General features: G+C 39.3%; 2 protein-coding genes across 8 annotated transcripts in view; one reads left to right on the forward strand and one right to left on the reverse strand.

Annotated features, from left to right (window-relative positions):
* The window catches only part of LOC109030130 (Crustacean cardioactive peptide receptor), a 538683-nt gene that overhangs the window by 193571 nt on the left and 329520 nt on the right, over positions 1-15592 (forward strand). The window lies entirely within an intron of this gene.
* On the reverse strand, positions 6857-13863 carry LOC140225151 (uncharacterized). Its single transcript, XM_072302926.1, has 6 exons — positions 13691-13863; positions 11385-11473; positions 10317-10417; positions 9208-9591; positions 7405-7524; positions 6857-6882 (listed from the first exon to the last, which is right to left on the reverse strand). The coding sequence occupies exons 1-6, from the start codon at positions 13814-13816 to the stop codon at positions 6857-6859; spliced, it is 846 nt and encodes a 281-aa protein (XP_072159027.1). The 5' UTR covers positions 13817-13863.

Consider the following 15592-nt stretch of genomic DNA (forward strand, 5'->3'; position numbering starts at 1 on the left):
ACACAAGGCACGAAGTTAAGCATTCTGATAGATGTTACCTAACCGAAATCTCACGTAAAATACGATTCTCGCAACCATGATCACTGAAATCAACTTCTAAACAAGATATTTAATGTTTCTTGACGAGTGAATCTAAATCTCTCGTTCCTGAAAACGCAATGGTCCACGCGATTCAAATCGCACAATATAAACGTTACCGTGGCAGTCTCATCGATCCGGAAATTTGGCAACCTCGATTTCGACGCTTTGGCTCAGCTATAGCACATTGTTTACGCACTTAGATCAATAAAAGGTGGGGAAGGAACAATGCTCAATTGAGAAGCCATACTAAAACCGTTGTGAGGCGCGATTTTACTCACGTAGAGTATTGTGTTTCTCGTGACCGAGCAATTCAAATTTCCCGTAACTGATGTAAAATAAAAACAGTATTAATGTTTTTTAGCAAACGTGTGTTAAAAATTCAGCATAAAGCAGAACATCTCTATATAGAAGGAAAAAGCTCATATTTTAACGCACGTTGGCTAAAAAACTCCAATACTGTCTTACGACCCGTAAGCCCACCGCAATCAGTTTGTGTAAAATAAAAACGTTAATATACTGGTTAAGAGTTTATTTCAGTAATTTTATATGCAAGAATCGTGTTCTACTTGAAATTCTGGTTAAACTCATGCCTTGTCTGGTGGTCCATTAGACCTCCTTTTTAAGAGTTTCAAGATCTCCTTCTAAGAGCCTGTCATGAACCTGTCCTAGGATCTATGAATCATTCAACTACGCATATGGAACATTGCGTTAGAAATACAATTAACTTGGTGTCATAGGTGACCAAAAATTCGTGTTTTAAAGAAGTCTCTTAAGTTTAAAAATCACGCATGTTTATTTTTGCATGGAAAAATTCACGGACACCATCCCATCCGATGAATTGCTCCTTTGTCAATATTCTTGACCAACGCGACCAAACCTTTATTATGGAATCACTCATGAGCAAATTTAATCTCAAGTGCCTTGCAAAGGCGTTATTACAGTGTCTCACCATTGAAATATTTACTCTGCTCTGAGGGAACATTTTAAAATCAAAGGCTCACCTGAACGCAAGCAACGAAGAAGACAAGCGAGCACCACAGAGTCCAGAACCGCATTTTCACAACCGAAAGAACGTTTTAACCAACACACATAAGAAATACTCCCAGCAGATAGGTCCGTGTGACCATTTTTCGGACTGAGAGTAAATGGATCTAGCTTAAAGCTATGGGGCTAGAGAGTAAATGGATGTAGCTACTTTTGATTAAAAATAGCGCATTTTACACTATCGGCGACACGTCCTGCACTGAACACTGGGGATGGCGCCTTGCACGCTAATGTCAGCCGCGGACGAATCGAAAAATGTTGTGCGTGGTGTTTTTATAAGACTTTTGTACCGCCACTTCGATGCGGAAAATCGTGCTCTCATTATGCGTACTGTCCTAGTCAGCTGTCAGCATCATTGGAGCTCAAAACGTAGAAAACACCATTGGGTACCGCTGCAACTGTGCATGGTATTTGAATCAGTGAGTTCGAAAACACACCAACTCGGGTTTTTTTTTCGATTTTCACTTTTTTGCGGTTCAGTAACCTATGGATGGAGGCATCTGCACGCACAAGGAAATTTCGAAATTGCAATCGGAAGTGCTCGAAACAGCGGCAGGAAAAGGGAAGAATCGAAGTATTTCATTGGAAATACCAATTTTTGGCCATTTCAAGGGAAACGTGTAACCATCCGATTTTCCGGTTCATTTTTTTCGGTTCAGTATACCTTGTACCAACAAGTTATATAAATATTCAAGCATTATTCAGGTCAAAAAATATACATTTTCAGGGCAGACTATGAAAAATCAGTATCTGAAAGTCCGTGAGAACGAAAACACACAAACTCGGAAATTTTTAAAAGCTGAATTCTCTGTCATCAAACATGGTGCATCGATTTCAACTTGGTGCTTCACAAAGTCTCCAAGTACTTGTCCTTTGGCACCAAAAAGGTTTTTCTTAAACCAACTTCTTCGCCCGCTGCGCAGTTTTAAGTGTTTCCTGAACAATTTTTTTTCCGAGTTGGTGCGTTTTCGAACTCACTAATTCATCTATCATCGCAGAAGAACGTAAACGCTCTCTTTTTATGAACTGTTCATTGAGAAATTTCCTAAATTTATATTATCAATATTATTTTTATGAACTATTTATTGAGAAATTTACTAAATTTATATTATCGATATCAATTCCAATAATCAGCCCGCTAGTCTCTAACGGCGCGAGAGGGATGTTGTCTCTCGGCCGATGAAATGTCTATAACAAGACTCAATGTGACTTGCATAAATAAAAGTAGATTCTCGGTTGATACTTGCGACAGTAAATACCGTAAGTAAAACAAGCAGCTGGTTCCAACGTTTAGACGTTGGAGGAGCGTTCACCAAACCAAGTCGTGAATGTTATTATTTTTTTTATCTTTGTATAATCACTTCACAAAAATTACAAAATCCAATTGTTGCAAGGACTGTTAATGCAATGATTAATCTCAATATAATCATTCTACCAGTGTGGTAAATATGAACCTTTTTATTGATCGGCGAGGAGCAGTTATTCTACATTCCATTGCCTTGTTAAAAGTTAGTCTCTTTATTCGAAAGCTGCACGATGGTATAGTTCCCAAATACGTTTTCCACGAATCAAATAAAACGAACGGACGAACGCTTACCCAAAGCACAGCGTACTAGAGTTTATGTTCTTACGGATCGATAAATTAATCAATTTAAATGGGTCAAGATAAATGTGTATTATTCGAAAAGATAATTGCATAGTCCCTGAAATGTGTGTTGCTTAAATGCGCGAATGAAAGCGAACCTCAAGTTGAGTAGGTATATCTATCTCTAAACAAGGTGGAGAAATGGTGCTGGGTCCACACCATTTCGCGGGGAAACAAAGCCAAGAAATACCAAAAATTAAAATCAGAGTCAAAAAATAATTTTTTTAAATATTTGCTTTCTTTAAAAGTCTACTCATTCTTTTTCGGCTTAATCGTATTGTACCTATGTGCACATAGGTATTATCTGCCCATGGGCAGATAATGTGACGGCGAAACTTCAAACCAGTTACTTCTTTAGCGGCGTTTTAAAAGCTCGATTTTTATTTAAAATTCATAACAAAGAAATTAACCAACATCATTTTGTTATGTTTTCACCAATTTTATTTGCAGGGATAACACTTTTTAAAAAAAAAATATCATCGTAAGAGATTATTTAGTATCATCGAATCGCATTTAACAGGCTATCGTCTGGAATCAAATCATTTAATGCGGCTATTTTGAAATCGGTAGTTATCCTTAACGAAGAGATGGCACCTTAACTAACTCAAATAAGAAAATGTTCACACATTTTTTATGCAGCACTTATTATTTTCAATTAATTTATTCATGATGACATAACATAAAAATATAGTCATAAAATATATCTTCCTCTGCCGGGATTCGAACATACTTGACGATCGTTCGCTCTAGAGTCAAGCGACGTAACCCCTCGGCCATTTCGTCGCTCCTCTGACGTAAGGGCGTATCTCAATTTTCACGTGAGCCCTGAAAAGCATGGGGTTATATGAAGAACAGGGCTCACGTAGAAATTGAGATACGCCCTTACGTCAGAGGGGCGACGATTTGTCCCACGATGCGGGCGATTAACATCAGCCGACATTCTATCATGGAGTATAATGTATATGGGTCATGTTGTATAGTGAATGGGTACTTTGTACCCAAAGATTTTTTTAGCAAAACGACGGCACGTATTTGAAGGAACTTTGAAGCAGCAATGAAATAATACGTACTTTGCTGAGTTTCAAGACGTAAGAATAAAAATTTATCAAAGACAAGCCTACCAGGATTACATTAAGTGGACAAGATAGGAGGAAAAAGGTGGAAATGGTAACTTAAAAACATTGAGAAAATAGGTATTGCTTCCCGCCGCAAAAAATGGCGACGATACCCATGGGGCAGCGTGGGCCTTACCAATGGTATAACATTCAAACGGCCGATGGAACACGTCGGGAAAGAGCGTACACTTCCAACGTGGTGAACCCTCAAATTGATTTTTAAAAAAAAGTCATCAGTAGGAGTGATGCCAATCATGTCTGCTTGACAATGAGGCGTGCTGACTTTGATGAATTGAAATCAATGGAATGACAATATTAAAAAAAAAAAAAAAAAAAAAAAAAAAAAAAAAAAAAAACACTAATTAGCCAAAATGTGTCAACTATCGGAAATTGCTCAGCGATGGGGCTCATAATGCTATTACAATGAATAACATTTGTTTCGCGAACTCACTCGCAAATAGGTTTATTATTTCTGAATAATTACAGCTCCATCACGAGCCGTTCGCGAACACATCACGCTATAACCAGCACGCAAAAATTGAATTTCGGTTTTCCAAGTAGGTTACCAAATTGGAAGTATTCGAGATTCAAAGGCCAGTCGTTGCATCATTTTCAACGTATTAGATCCTGGTCACGCCTAAAGCTTTATAACTGAAAAGTTGTATTCGATCCTTCACTTACGTAAAATTAACCCCCTCACTTAGTCCGTCTTCCTTGCCAATGTCGATTTCTTCTTTTTTTTTTAATAATCTGAAAGTTTCCTTGAAGTACATTGGACTTTTGTATTAAAGGAAATCTACGTGTATCCTCTTAAGGTTAACATATGGGCTGTTGGAACAACGAGCTCATTCTTAATTAATCTCTCCATGCATTCTAATTGATTTCAAATCCTTCAATCAAATGTCAAAAAAAAATTGCACAAGAATTAGATCAATATGTCACATTTTTTTTAAAAGGAGAGGTATCGACAAGAGCCGTTTTTGGGCCCTTCTGAGCCGATTCATACTCTACGATCATTTGTTCATTGAAGGTCTAGTTCAGTCATTTCCAGTCTCTTCTTAGATTTAATATTGGCCTGAACATGGGTCTGAAGGCTGATCTCAGCGAAATATACACATTGATGATCGAATGCCAAAAAATGTATACATTTTTCGCCAAAATCAGCCTTGAGACCGTCATTCAGGCTAATATTAAACCCAAGAAGAGACCGGAAATAACCTTATCATGATGCATTCCGTGAAATATTCACCTTTAATGAGCAAAATACCGCTGAGTTGAGGAAATTCAGATGAGGTGGGCCCAAAATTGACCCTTATCGATACCCCTCTTTCCTCATAATTTTGATTTATTTGGATCGTGTTCAAGAGAAAGGAACCTGACTTTTCAGCTACCGGCAAATTTAACCGGGCAATTTAATTTTACGAGAGAACATGTGTGCAGATTCCTTTGAAAATGTTGAGGAACTTGCATCGCACTATGGAGAAAATTCACTGGAATTTGCCCAAAAATCCGCACAACCGTTTTCTTGTAAAAAATTAGGTTACCCAATTGAATTTGGCCATAGCTGATGTGGCTTGATTCCTATTTGTTCAACGAGGTCATTTCATTTGTTCATTCTTATTTGTACATTATATTGACACTTCCGATCACAATTAGCTTAAATTGTTGCGAAGCCGTTTTGTTTTGTCTACGCGAGCGCGCCCGTATGGTTTGTTCCGTCAGAATTAGGGTTCTTTCCATCTGATGTCGCTTTTCCTGCACCAAGCTGTCGACGTTTAAATCTTTTAAGCCATCGTAGAATAACTTTCAATAACGATTTTTTGTTTTTGACGCTCTGATGCCAGCCTGTCACTTTGCAGCGGCAGATCGGGCATTTGAAAATCTCCATGTGGAGCATTGATATTGCTTTCATCCTTCTGGCGCATGTCAAACATACTTCGTGACCGCATGTCTCCAATTCGGTGTTTTTCTCCCGTTCGCGACATACGAAGCAAACTGCGGGTTGAAAATAAACACAGTAAGTACGAAGTGCTGTGTAAAGGTTGTAGTGCTGGTCTATGACGAAGATATCTTGGGTGGTCTAGCCTTACCAAGAAGTGGAATAAAGAATCATACATGTAAGAAAGAAAGAAAATAAGTTAAAATTTGAGAGCTAAATTTTTTTTTTTTTAATCCACCTATTCTGTTTGTCAAACCGGACTTCCGTCAAACGAAACTTTCAGTTTGACGAAACTAATGGTATGATCGCTGTGGAATAAGGAACACAAGTTCATTTGACCCACCTTACTTGTTTGTCAAACCGGACTCCCCGGAGGAACGGTAGTTCATTTGATTGAACTTTTTGTTTTTGTCTGCGATGTAGGACAAATGAGTAGGATGTAGGCAAAGTTAAGAAGCATTCTTTCCTTCACAGAGAAAAAAACTTCGTGCATGGGACCCGAAGTTGAGGTCATATGGATCTCTGAAGTTTTCTGATCACGCATCCGAAAACTTGAGGTCGAGCCGCCGAAGTTCGGGTCAGACATCAAAGCACTTCGGTATGTACCGGAGGACTTCAGATGTGTGACCCGAACCCTTCGGTATGTATCGAAGTACTTCAGATGTCTGACCCGAACTTCGGCAGCTGGACCTCAAGTTTTTAGATACGTGATCCGAAAACTTCAGAGATCCATATGACCTCAACTTCGAGTCCCACGCACGAAGTTTTTTTCTCCGTGTTAGATTCGTATAACTCTTGATTCTACATCGGCAAGTATGTAAAAATTATTATTTCGTATGAATGGACTAACCTCTTTCATCGTCGTCGGAACATGAATCATCAAATGGATCTGGATCAGTTTCAGGTATCTCTTGTTCTTCAGCTGTTGAAAAAATTTTCGAGTCGTATACATATATGGTTGCTGACGGAATCAGTAAAATAATATATAGATACTACTCTTAGTTTACTTTTTTTTTTTTCCCCATCAAATGATTATACTTTACTTCTTTCCACATTACCTTTAAAAATGGGAAGGATCTTAGATGTTTGTTTTCACTCAAGGCACTACGCCACGCGTAAGCGTGGTTTAATCAACCATATCTTTTGGAGCAGAAATCCCGAACCCTCAAAAACCAACGACTGAAATCGAATCCCAATCATGAGTTTGCCATTAGTTCGAACATTCATTGTTGAGTAGATCATGGTGTGCATTGTGCAACACGTTGTTGTTTGGGATCATGGACAGAATTTCAGACTGTCTAGACGTGCCTTCCGGTGGGTTTCTCCTTAATCAAGTCTATTAATTTACCTGCTAAGTATCTTTTGTGTGCGATAGACCCATTTTAGACTTTTCCGATTCAATTAACCGTCTTTTTTTCCGAGCAATTTTACATAATTTACCAAATGATGCTGGGCATAAACCGAGGCAAAATTTTACGATACGCTAATCGATCGATCAACCCTTGTATTTCTCCTAAGCGCTCGTTAGAGTTGCCAAGGGTGTAAATCCCTCGACCAATTTTTTGAAAATAGGAGCTTACCCATAAGTAATTCTGCCAGCTGGTCTACGACTTCATGTGCTCCCATTCCTAAACGCCCCCTCTGTGGCGAATAAGGCCTTAAATCTCTTCTTACCCACACCATCCTACGGGACCATTCACCTGCAAGAAAAAAGCAGTCTAATTTAGGTCTCATCCTACTAGCTCGAGCCTTGGAACAAATGCATGCTTCAATTCGATAGAATCAAGTTTTAGGGTGTAATATGAATGGAGACTGCAGAAAGAACACTAATTTGAAATACTCGAGGGCCGCGTACTCTCATCAAATGGCTTCGCATTAGACATCGGAAGACGAGGATGGAGGAAGCTACACATCGCTTTTCTTGCCTTTGCAAAATGAGAACAGGATGCAACTATTTGTACGCCTCGGATTTCTGTGTTGCATACACACAAACTTGAAGGAGCTCTCACTTTTCTTGCTCTTATTCTTGATTGCTTCGGTTTTAAACGGACTGAGACGTGCTCAGTGAGAAATAGGAAGGCGAAGAAGAAGGCCAATAATAATTAGAAAGTATAATGGAGAGGATGAGGGAGAATAGGTAGGAGGTAATGAAGAAGAGAGTAAGAAGGACAATGAGAAGAAGACAAAAAGGGAGTGGAAGTAGAAGAGGAAGAGTGTGAAGAAGAAGAAAATATCGTTTCCTGTAACTTTTTCCACTGCTTCTCCTTTAATTAAGAGGCCTAGATCTCGCCTCGAGCCATAATACAATTGAATCAAGAGTATTTTTTCTTGTCTAATGTTTTATGAGTCTGAATTCTGGATCCAAGCGACTTTTTTCCAGCGCACCTTCTATCTATTAATGGCTTACACCGCGCCAGTAGCGATTCCAGCAGGTTGGCAACACTGTTAATACTCTATTTGAATAATAAATAGATTAGGCAGTCTGTCTAACTTAACATACATTCAAATAGAGAAAAAAAAAGTTGCCAATTGAATCAGTAAGAACGAAAGCACAACAACTCGAAAAAAGGGAAATATTCAAGACGCACACAAAACTACACAGTAGGTGAGGAAGGTAAGTCTCAGAACAAGATTTTTGGTGCCAAGACACAGGTACGTGAGGACACTATGAGTCCAAGTTGGAAGAGATGCGCTAACTTCGATGACCTGCATAAAAATTGTCTATCTCTTATGAAAATTGAGCATTTTTGAGCAACCGAGTTGGTTTGTTTTCGTTCTCACTGATTCAATCAGCAAAAGTCGCAACTGGCTTACAAAAAGCCCTGGATAGACGATCAAATTCCGAACCAATTCCGATCAAAGTAGACATGCTGATGACTGGTGGTCACCATCTACCATCAAATTTCGACGGGCCGCACCTTTTTGTTCAAAGTAATATCAGAATAACGGAGTGCCACCATTCATTATTTCCTAGGCCGCAGGAATCATTTCTGCCAAGCTTTCATTTTAAAATGAAACAAATGGATAAGTTTAAGACTGATGACTCCCGACACTTTGATGGTAATTGGTTCGGGAATTTGATCGTCTATCCAGGGTGCCGATTATTGAAACTGATGGACAAAGCGATAGACAAAGCAGACATAGGGAGTATGGAGCGATCTTATTGGTCGACATGGTTGGTTCCTATATACTAAGGAAGAAAATGATGGACTAACTGTCGGGTCTTAGGTGGGTTGCCATTACTCAGTCCATTACCCACCCCCCATGTCCATTGCCACCACCCGCTTCCACCAATAGGATCCCTCCAAATCCCTTTAATCGTCTTTGTCTATAGCTTTGTCTATCAGTTTCAATAATCGGCCCGCTGGACTTAATGCGTGGACAGGTCGCGGCGAAAATCGATGGATTGCAAGTTTTACCTGTTTCTGGATCCGTAAGGGCCTCTTTTCGGATCAGGAACGGCATTCGCCCTTTGTAACTCAAGGCGCCTAAAACTGGCATTATAAGGAAGACGAAAGAACTGAGCGACGGCTTTTCCTCCGTCGTTATCATTACACCGGGCTCCGGCTGCACGAACGTAATTCCTGGTTCCATGGTGAATGATGGCGCTTCCTCTTCTGGAGGTGATGGTGGTGGTGATATGAATTCTGGTGGCAGTTGAAATCGCACTCGTTTGACCCTGCTTTTGGTTCGTGTCCCAGATACTGGAGAGGCTTGCTGCACACTTGGTGTAGACGATTCTGATGCATTATCCTGTGTGTGGTTGACTGAGAAGAGAAGTTCATTTTGTTTCAAAATTCCAATGTCGTACATCAACACTTTTGAAAGAAAGAAATAAGAGAAGTTCAGTTTTATAAACCGTAAACACGGTTGCACATCGGCCGCACTGTTCGGACGTAGAACCGTATCCTCGGCTCATGCAACCGGGCTTGTTTTATAGTTCAGTTTGATGGAAGAGTTAGGGGTTAGGTTCCAACCTGGGCAGTTCCAATTAATTATGTTACTAACACAAATGTTGCGGTACTATCAAAATTAATTGGAAATGTCCATATATTACCCGACAAATTGGGATGGTACAATAAGTTTAGGAAATAATACCTAACACTTTTTTTCCGTGGCCGAAAGTTCGACCTATATATTCGAAAGAGGCATCAAACTCAAGCTCATTTATTGTTTAATCTAAACCTACATTCCGAATTCCGAAAAGTAGAAAATTCCACGCCCAACATGAATATAAATAAAAATAAAAAAAAGAAGCCCCATTAATATGAGCATAACGAGTAAGTCAACCATTATTAACATCTCGCATAATATGAATTACTTTATCAAAAGCAACCCTCACGTTAGCTGCATAAGTTTGATCATAAAAACCGTTAGAACGGCCGAACGGTAGAGTTCGGAATGTAGGTTTAGATTAAACAATAAATGAGCTTGAGTTTGATGCCTCTTTCGAATTTTAAACAGAGACGTCGATTATTATTAAACATCTTACTTGAGGTTTCTGCTCCATCCGGTAGCTTCTCTTGCGATGCTTTTGATCCAGAATTGTTTGCTCTTGCGCCACTTTGCCCCTTTTTGCGTTGCCAACTCCTGCTGTAATTTCAAATTTAAAAATGCCTTACCTTCATCAGTCTCAGATGAAGAGCAAACAGCACGTATTGATGGACAAACTACAAAACAACGTGTCTCAAATTGTGATTTTGGACTCGATCAATTACGTTTTAATTATAAAGTGACGCTTGATTATCATTGCTGAGCCTTTCGCGGCGGTTTTCCACGCTTTTTTTAAGAGTATTGTTAATCCTACTACTACTGATAATACTGCTGCTGCTGCTGCTATGCAGTAGTTCCTCTTAATCTTGGAGTTTGCACAAAATCTCAAGTCTCCAATTACATTAGATCAGAAGTTATCAGGTTAGGCCGGGAGGGGCTGGTAACTTTAAGTACAGACACCCTGTAAAATAAATGTTGAGGAAACCTCAAAGGGTTGCACCTCATCGATAAGTAAATCGCATCACCGACTTCGTGAGCGGGTATAAATCAGACGACAAGAGCTGGGTGTGACGTCAAACACATTATTACGACACAAAAAATGAATTAGATCAAAGTTGTGAGTGGGGTCAGAGTGAAAAAGTGAACTTTTTCTGATTTTCCGCGAAATTGCTTCGCAGCCTACGACACTGCACTTAAAATAATCCAGTTTTCAAGGAAGATTGGAACTGCTTTGCCGCATTAAAAAGTTTTTTTCGCTGCAACGGTATTGAGAATAGGTATTAAACACCTTGAAGTGAAGAAACTCTCAGCTAAGCACTAGCATGCATTTTCTCTTGGTTCATTGCAAAAAAATTGATCGGAAAATTTGCAAACTTGTACATTGAGGACTAGGAGTGAACTTTTAACATTTTTAGAAACTGCTCGCGTCGTGCTTCTTAGGCGGGTTTACCCGGATAAGCACTCCCCGTTTGTCTGTATGTGCTGTGTGCAAAAAACCATTTTCAGTAAAATTAAATTGGCGGATTATAAAATGCTCAGTAATTAACGAAAGCAGAGGAATACTCACCGAACGTGTTTCATACGATGCAGAAGCGGTCTAGATCCTTGAAAAAGGGCCGCACCTAGATTTTCTACCGGTCCTAATTCAATCGTTACCTGAAGATGACATTTTTTGTACGTGAAAACGTTTAAAAGATTTAAATAAGTCAGCTGATACATAGGTTTAAAAAATGTGCTCCAAAAACACCGCGCACCCTGGGGGTCTTCTAAGGAGATCTGGCAAGCAGATGGTGCGGCACGAAGGAGACGGTAATATAGGTCTGCTGCGCTGGGCACAGAATTGCGTTTTGATGCTTGATTCTGGTATAATTGCTAAATGATAAGATCTGTCGAAACAGCAACTTTTCAAGTTCAATATATACTAGCCGAAAAATCGCCCTTCTAAAAGTCAAGTTTTTGACGTCATCCACCGCGGTAATGACACCCTTTTTTTTCCTCCACTTTATTTTCATCCGAGTTTCACCTTGAACAACTAATGCAAATGTGCGTCACGCTAACTGATGAAAGCAAGGTGGAAGAAACCAAGGGTGTCACTACCGCGGTGGATGACGTCAAAAACTCGACTTATGAAGGGACGATATATCTCCGTTAATATTGGACGTAGAAAGTTGTTGTTTGGACGGGTCTTATTATTTTAAGCTGATCCACAAGAATCAAGAATCAAAACAAGATTCTGCAACCAGCGCCATTCACTCATTTTTCGGTAAAAACATATTGCCGGAGGTTTTTTAAGGTAAACTATCGAACACTGGAAAAAAAAACACATTGGATCTAGAGTCCAGACTCTTGAAAACATTGACAAGAAAAAATACTCTTGATTCAATCGGATTTTCGCTTGAATCAAAAAGAAATCCGCTTAAATTAAGAGGCTTGGTTCTTGATTAAAGCTAGATTCTGATTGAATCAAGATTCCTTTTTCTTGTCAATGTTTTCAAGAGACTGGACTATAGATCCAACGTGTTTTTTTCTCCAGTGAAAATCTAAGAGTGAATTCGGCGCCGGAGTCTGTATAGTGCCCGAAAGCCCAAAGTGGTATCACTGCGCAACTGACCCATTCTTCTATTTCATTAATTTATTTCGTTTTGACTTTTGTTTAATTTGTGTCGAATACCTTATAATATTGATTGTAGTTGTATGGCATTAAGGTTTCTTGTTCAGTAAGACTCATAATGTCGCGCTGAGTTTCCTTAACAATCACCAGTCACTGAAATTTTCACCTTATAAACTACTTCTCTTTTTGCGTGGAAGTGAATTTTAAACCAAGCAGTGGGTATTATCGTGTTCAGCACAACCTTCACCGTGGATCTTTTAGGTAACTTACAAGCCCCAGCCCCTATTCAGAGAGAACACTCAACACAAAAGTTGTGTAATACAGGAAGTAGAACACAAAATAACCCAAGCCTTCGTTTGACTCTGGGGTTTACCAATCTTTCCATTATTTTTTGCGTTGAATCTACCGCAAATTCTACGAAAATCAACTGAAAATATAGGTTGGTTTGTGTTATTTACTGGCTATAGTAACACAAGAACACAAATATTTTTTCAGTGCGATTTCCGATCTCAAAATCACTATCGCAGATGTTTTTCCATCAAAACGTTTTCTGTTCTCCTACTAGAAAGCACACTAGAGATTTCTACCCATAAAATTGAGGGAAACTGAATTGGTGCGAGGGGGAAAGGGCCCGACACCGATTTTTTTAGTTTTTTAAAAATGTGAGATCTACCTTGGGGTTCTGTAGATAAAATCGTAAATTTGTGGCCAAGTGATCAGCAAAATAGTTCTCAGAATTTGACTTACAAGCGGAGAGAGCGATGGAAGACAGGGCTGCAAGGACAAGGTAGGGGGAAGGATATAGAGAGATAAGAGGGGAAGAGAGTATTAATGTCGGGATACTCGCTTTAGTTAGAGATAGCGATTTTACCGAATAAATCGATTTCGAGAGACCTGTTCGATTTTAAAATCGGATGGGAAAATTGATTTCAGAAAAAATAGATTTTTTCGAAATCGATTTTAAAACACTTAAAAATCCAGGTTCGGCTTCAAAAATATAACTACTACTACTAAAGCTGAGCTTGAAATGAAACTCGGGACTCAGAGAACCTAGACCTTATGTGATAGATTAACGGAGGAAACGATTTGTTTTCAATAATTCGGTTTCGACTCACAATCGACCTCGGACTTATCGATCCGATTTAATCGATTTTTTGGCGCGAAAAATCGATTAGAAATCGCCATCCCTAGCCTTAGTGTCTCGCATGGCCTCGGTTCCGAGTGAACTCTACTAGGAGCGGATTCGAAATTCAAAGACTCACCGAAATGCAAGCCACGAAGAAGATGAGCAAGTTCAGCAAAACCCAGAATCGCATCCTCACAACCGAAAAAGGGTACGAATATGAAACTATGCACGATTTCCGAACTGGCTGTCTGAGTCTGTGCATCCTCCTTCGACTGAAAGTAAATGGGAAAAAATTACTTCGAACTGAGAATCACGGGTACTTGATTTATGCGTCATGTTTCATTTAATAATGAAAGATACCAATTCGCTCATGGAAAGTCGACGTTGAACTTCCTTTTTTTTTAGGTTTTTCTTTCATTTTTTTACCTCATCGATCCACGCAAGTACCACGCTCCAAAGGGTGTGTGAATTGTGTAATTTCCCAGCAACTCTCGAAAACCTTTCTGCCCTAGAGTTTTTTCCCATTCCATTAGGTTCCCGTAGACTTTTTTTGACGGTCGGAGCCCGCATAGATAAAGCAACCGATGGTGAAACTCTCAAATTACGTGTTTCGGTTCGCGAAACTGTAGACTTCCCGGTATACCCTATTTTTAAATGGAGAGTTACTCAACGCGCATCCTGACAAACTCGCATGAACTTGCTCCTCTGTGTTGGAGGCAAATTCTGAAAAAATTCAAGTGACGATGTCGATTTGTTCATCCTCAAAAAAATAAAGTAGGAACGGAGATTTTCAAACACGAGGAACGATGTACTTGGTTTGGGAGTTTCATCATCGATGCATATGTTCAGTTAATAATCATGAGCATTTTAAATTAGGGTGTGGATTCAATCGACATGGGACGATCGAAAAATAAAAATGTAAACCGATTGTCTTGATTCAATCGGCACCGATTCGACTGATTCGATCGATTTGCAAATTTGTCGACCGATTCACGAATGGGTCAGTTGTATGTACTGGTCGCAGAATCGAATTTGACGCTTGATTCTTGCAGATGTTAAAAACAGTAAGATCCATCCAAACCGCAACTTTCTACGTTCAATATTGATCGAGATGTCGCCCTTTGAAAAGTCGGGTTTTTTACGTCATCCACCGCGGTAGTGACGCCTTCGGTTTCTTCCATCTTGCTTTCATCCGGGTTTCAGGTTGAATATCCAGTGCTAATGTGCGTCACACCGACTGACGAAAGCAAGGTGGAAGAAACCATGGGTGTCACATTAGGGTGGCCCAAATTTGGCAATGTCGGAATTTTTTTGGTCTTACCCCCTAGATGTTCCATTTGATCAAAAAACACTCTCTGCCAAGTTTCAGCGAAATCGGATAATATTAACCCGTGCCGACAGAGTCATCTTTTTTATATGGGATTTTACATTGAAAAACATTTTTTTCCAGAAAAATCCATTTTTAGAAAAATGTGTGATTTCTAGAAAAAATCTGAGGTCATATTCGGCTTTAGCAGGAAAAATTGAGTGGAAAACATGTATTGGACACTTCAAAAACAATTTTTTACCCCTCGTTAAAGAGGCGAAACAACTGAAACATCTAGAAAACGCTAAAAAAGGGTAAAATGACGGTGATAAATCCCAAATAATTACGTACGTCTGCATCCGAAAACAAAGCTCAACATATGGTAGGTGATTACAATGTACTTTTTTACGCTGAGTCCGAAAATGCTATCCATTTTTCTCTATTCCATCAGGATTTTCCGGAAAATCGATTTTCTTGTATAAAAAGAGGGTTTCCCGAGGAAAACTCAATTTTCAGGAAATAGACGTCCACATGTAACGGATGTTTTTTATGTGTTTTTCACCGCTGAGTCCGAAAATGGTGTCAAAGTTGCTCCATTACATCGGGATTTTCCGGAAAATCCATTGTACCGAGTTTTCCCTGGAAAATTACCTTTTTATACGGGAAATATTTAGTTCCTCAGAAACTCCTAGTAGAATAGAGAGAAATGGATATGATTTATTCGAGTTCACC

Source organism: Bemisia tabaci, chromosome 7 (genome assembly GCF_918797505.1).
Source record: "Bemisia tabaci chromosome 7, PGI_BMITA_v3".
NCBI lineage: Eukaryota > Metazoa > Arthropoda > Insecta > Hemiptera > Aleyrodidae > Bemisia > Bemisia tabaci.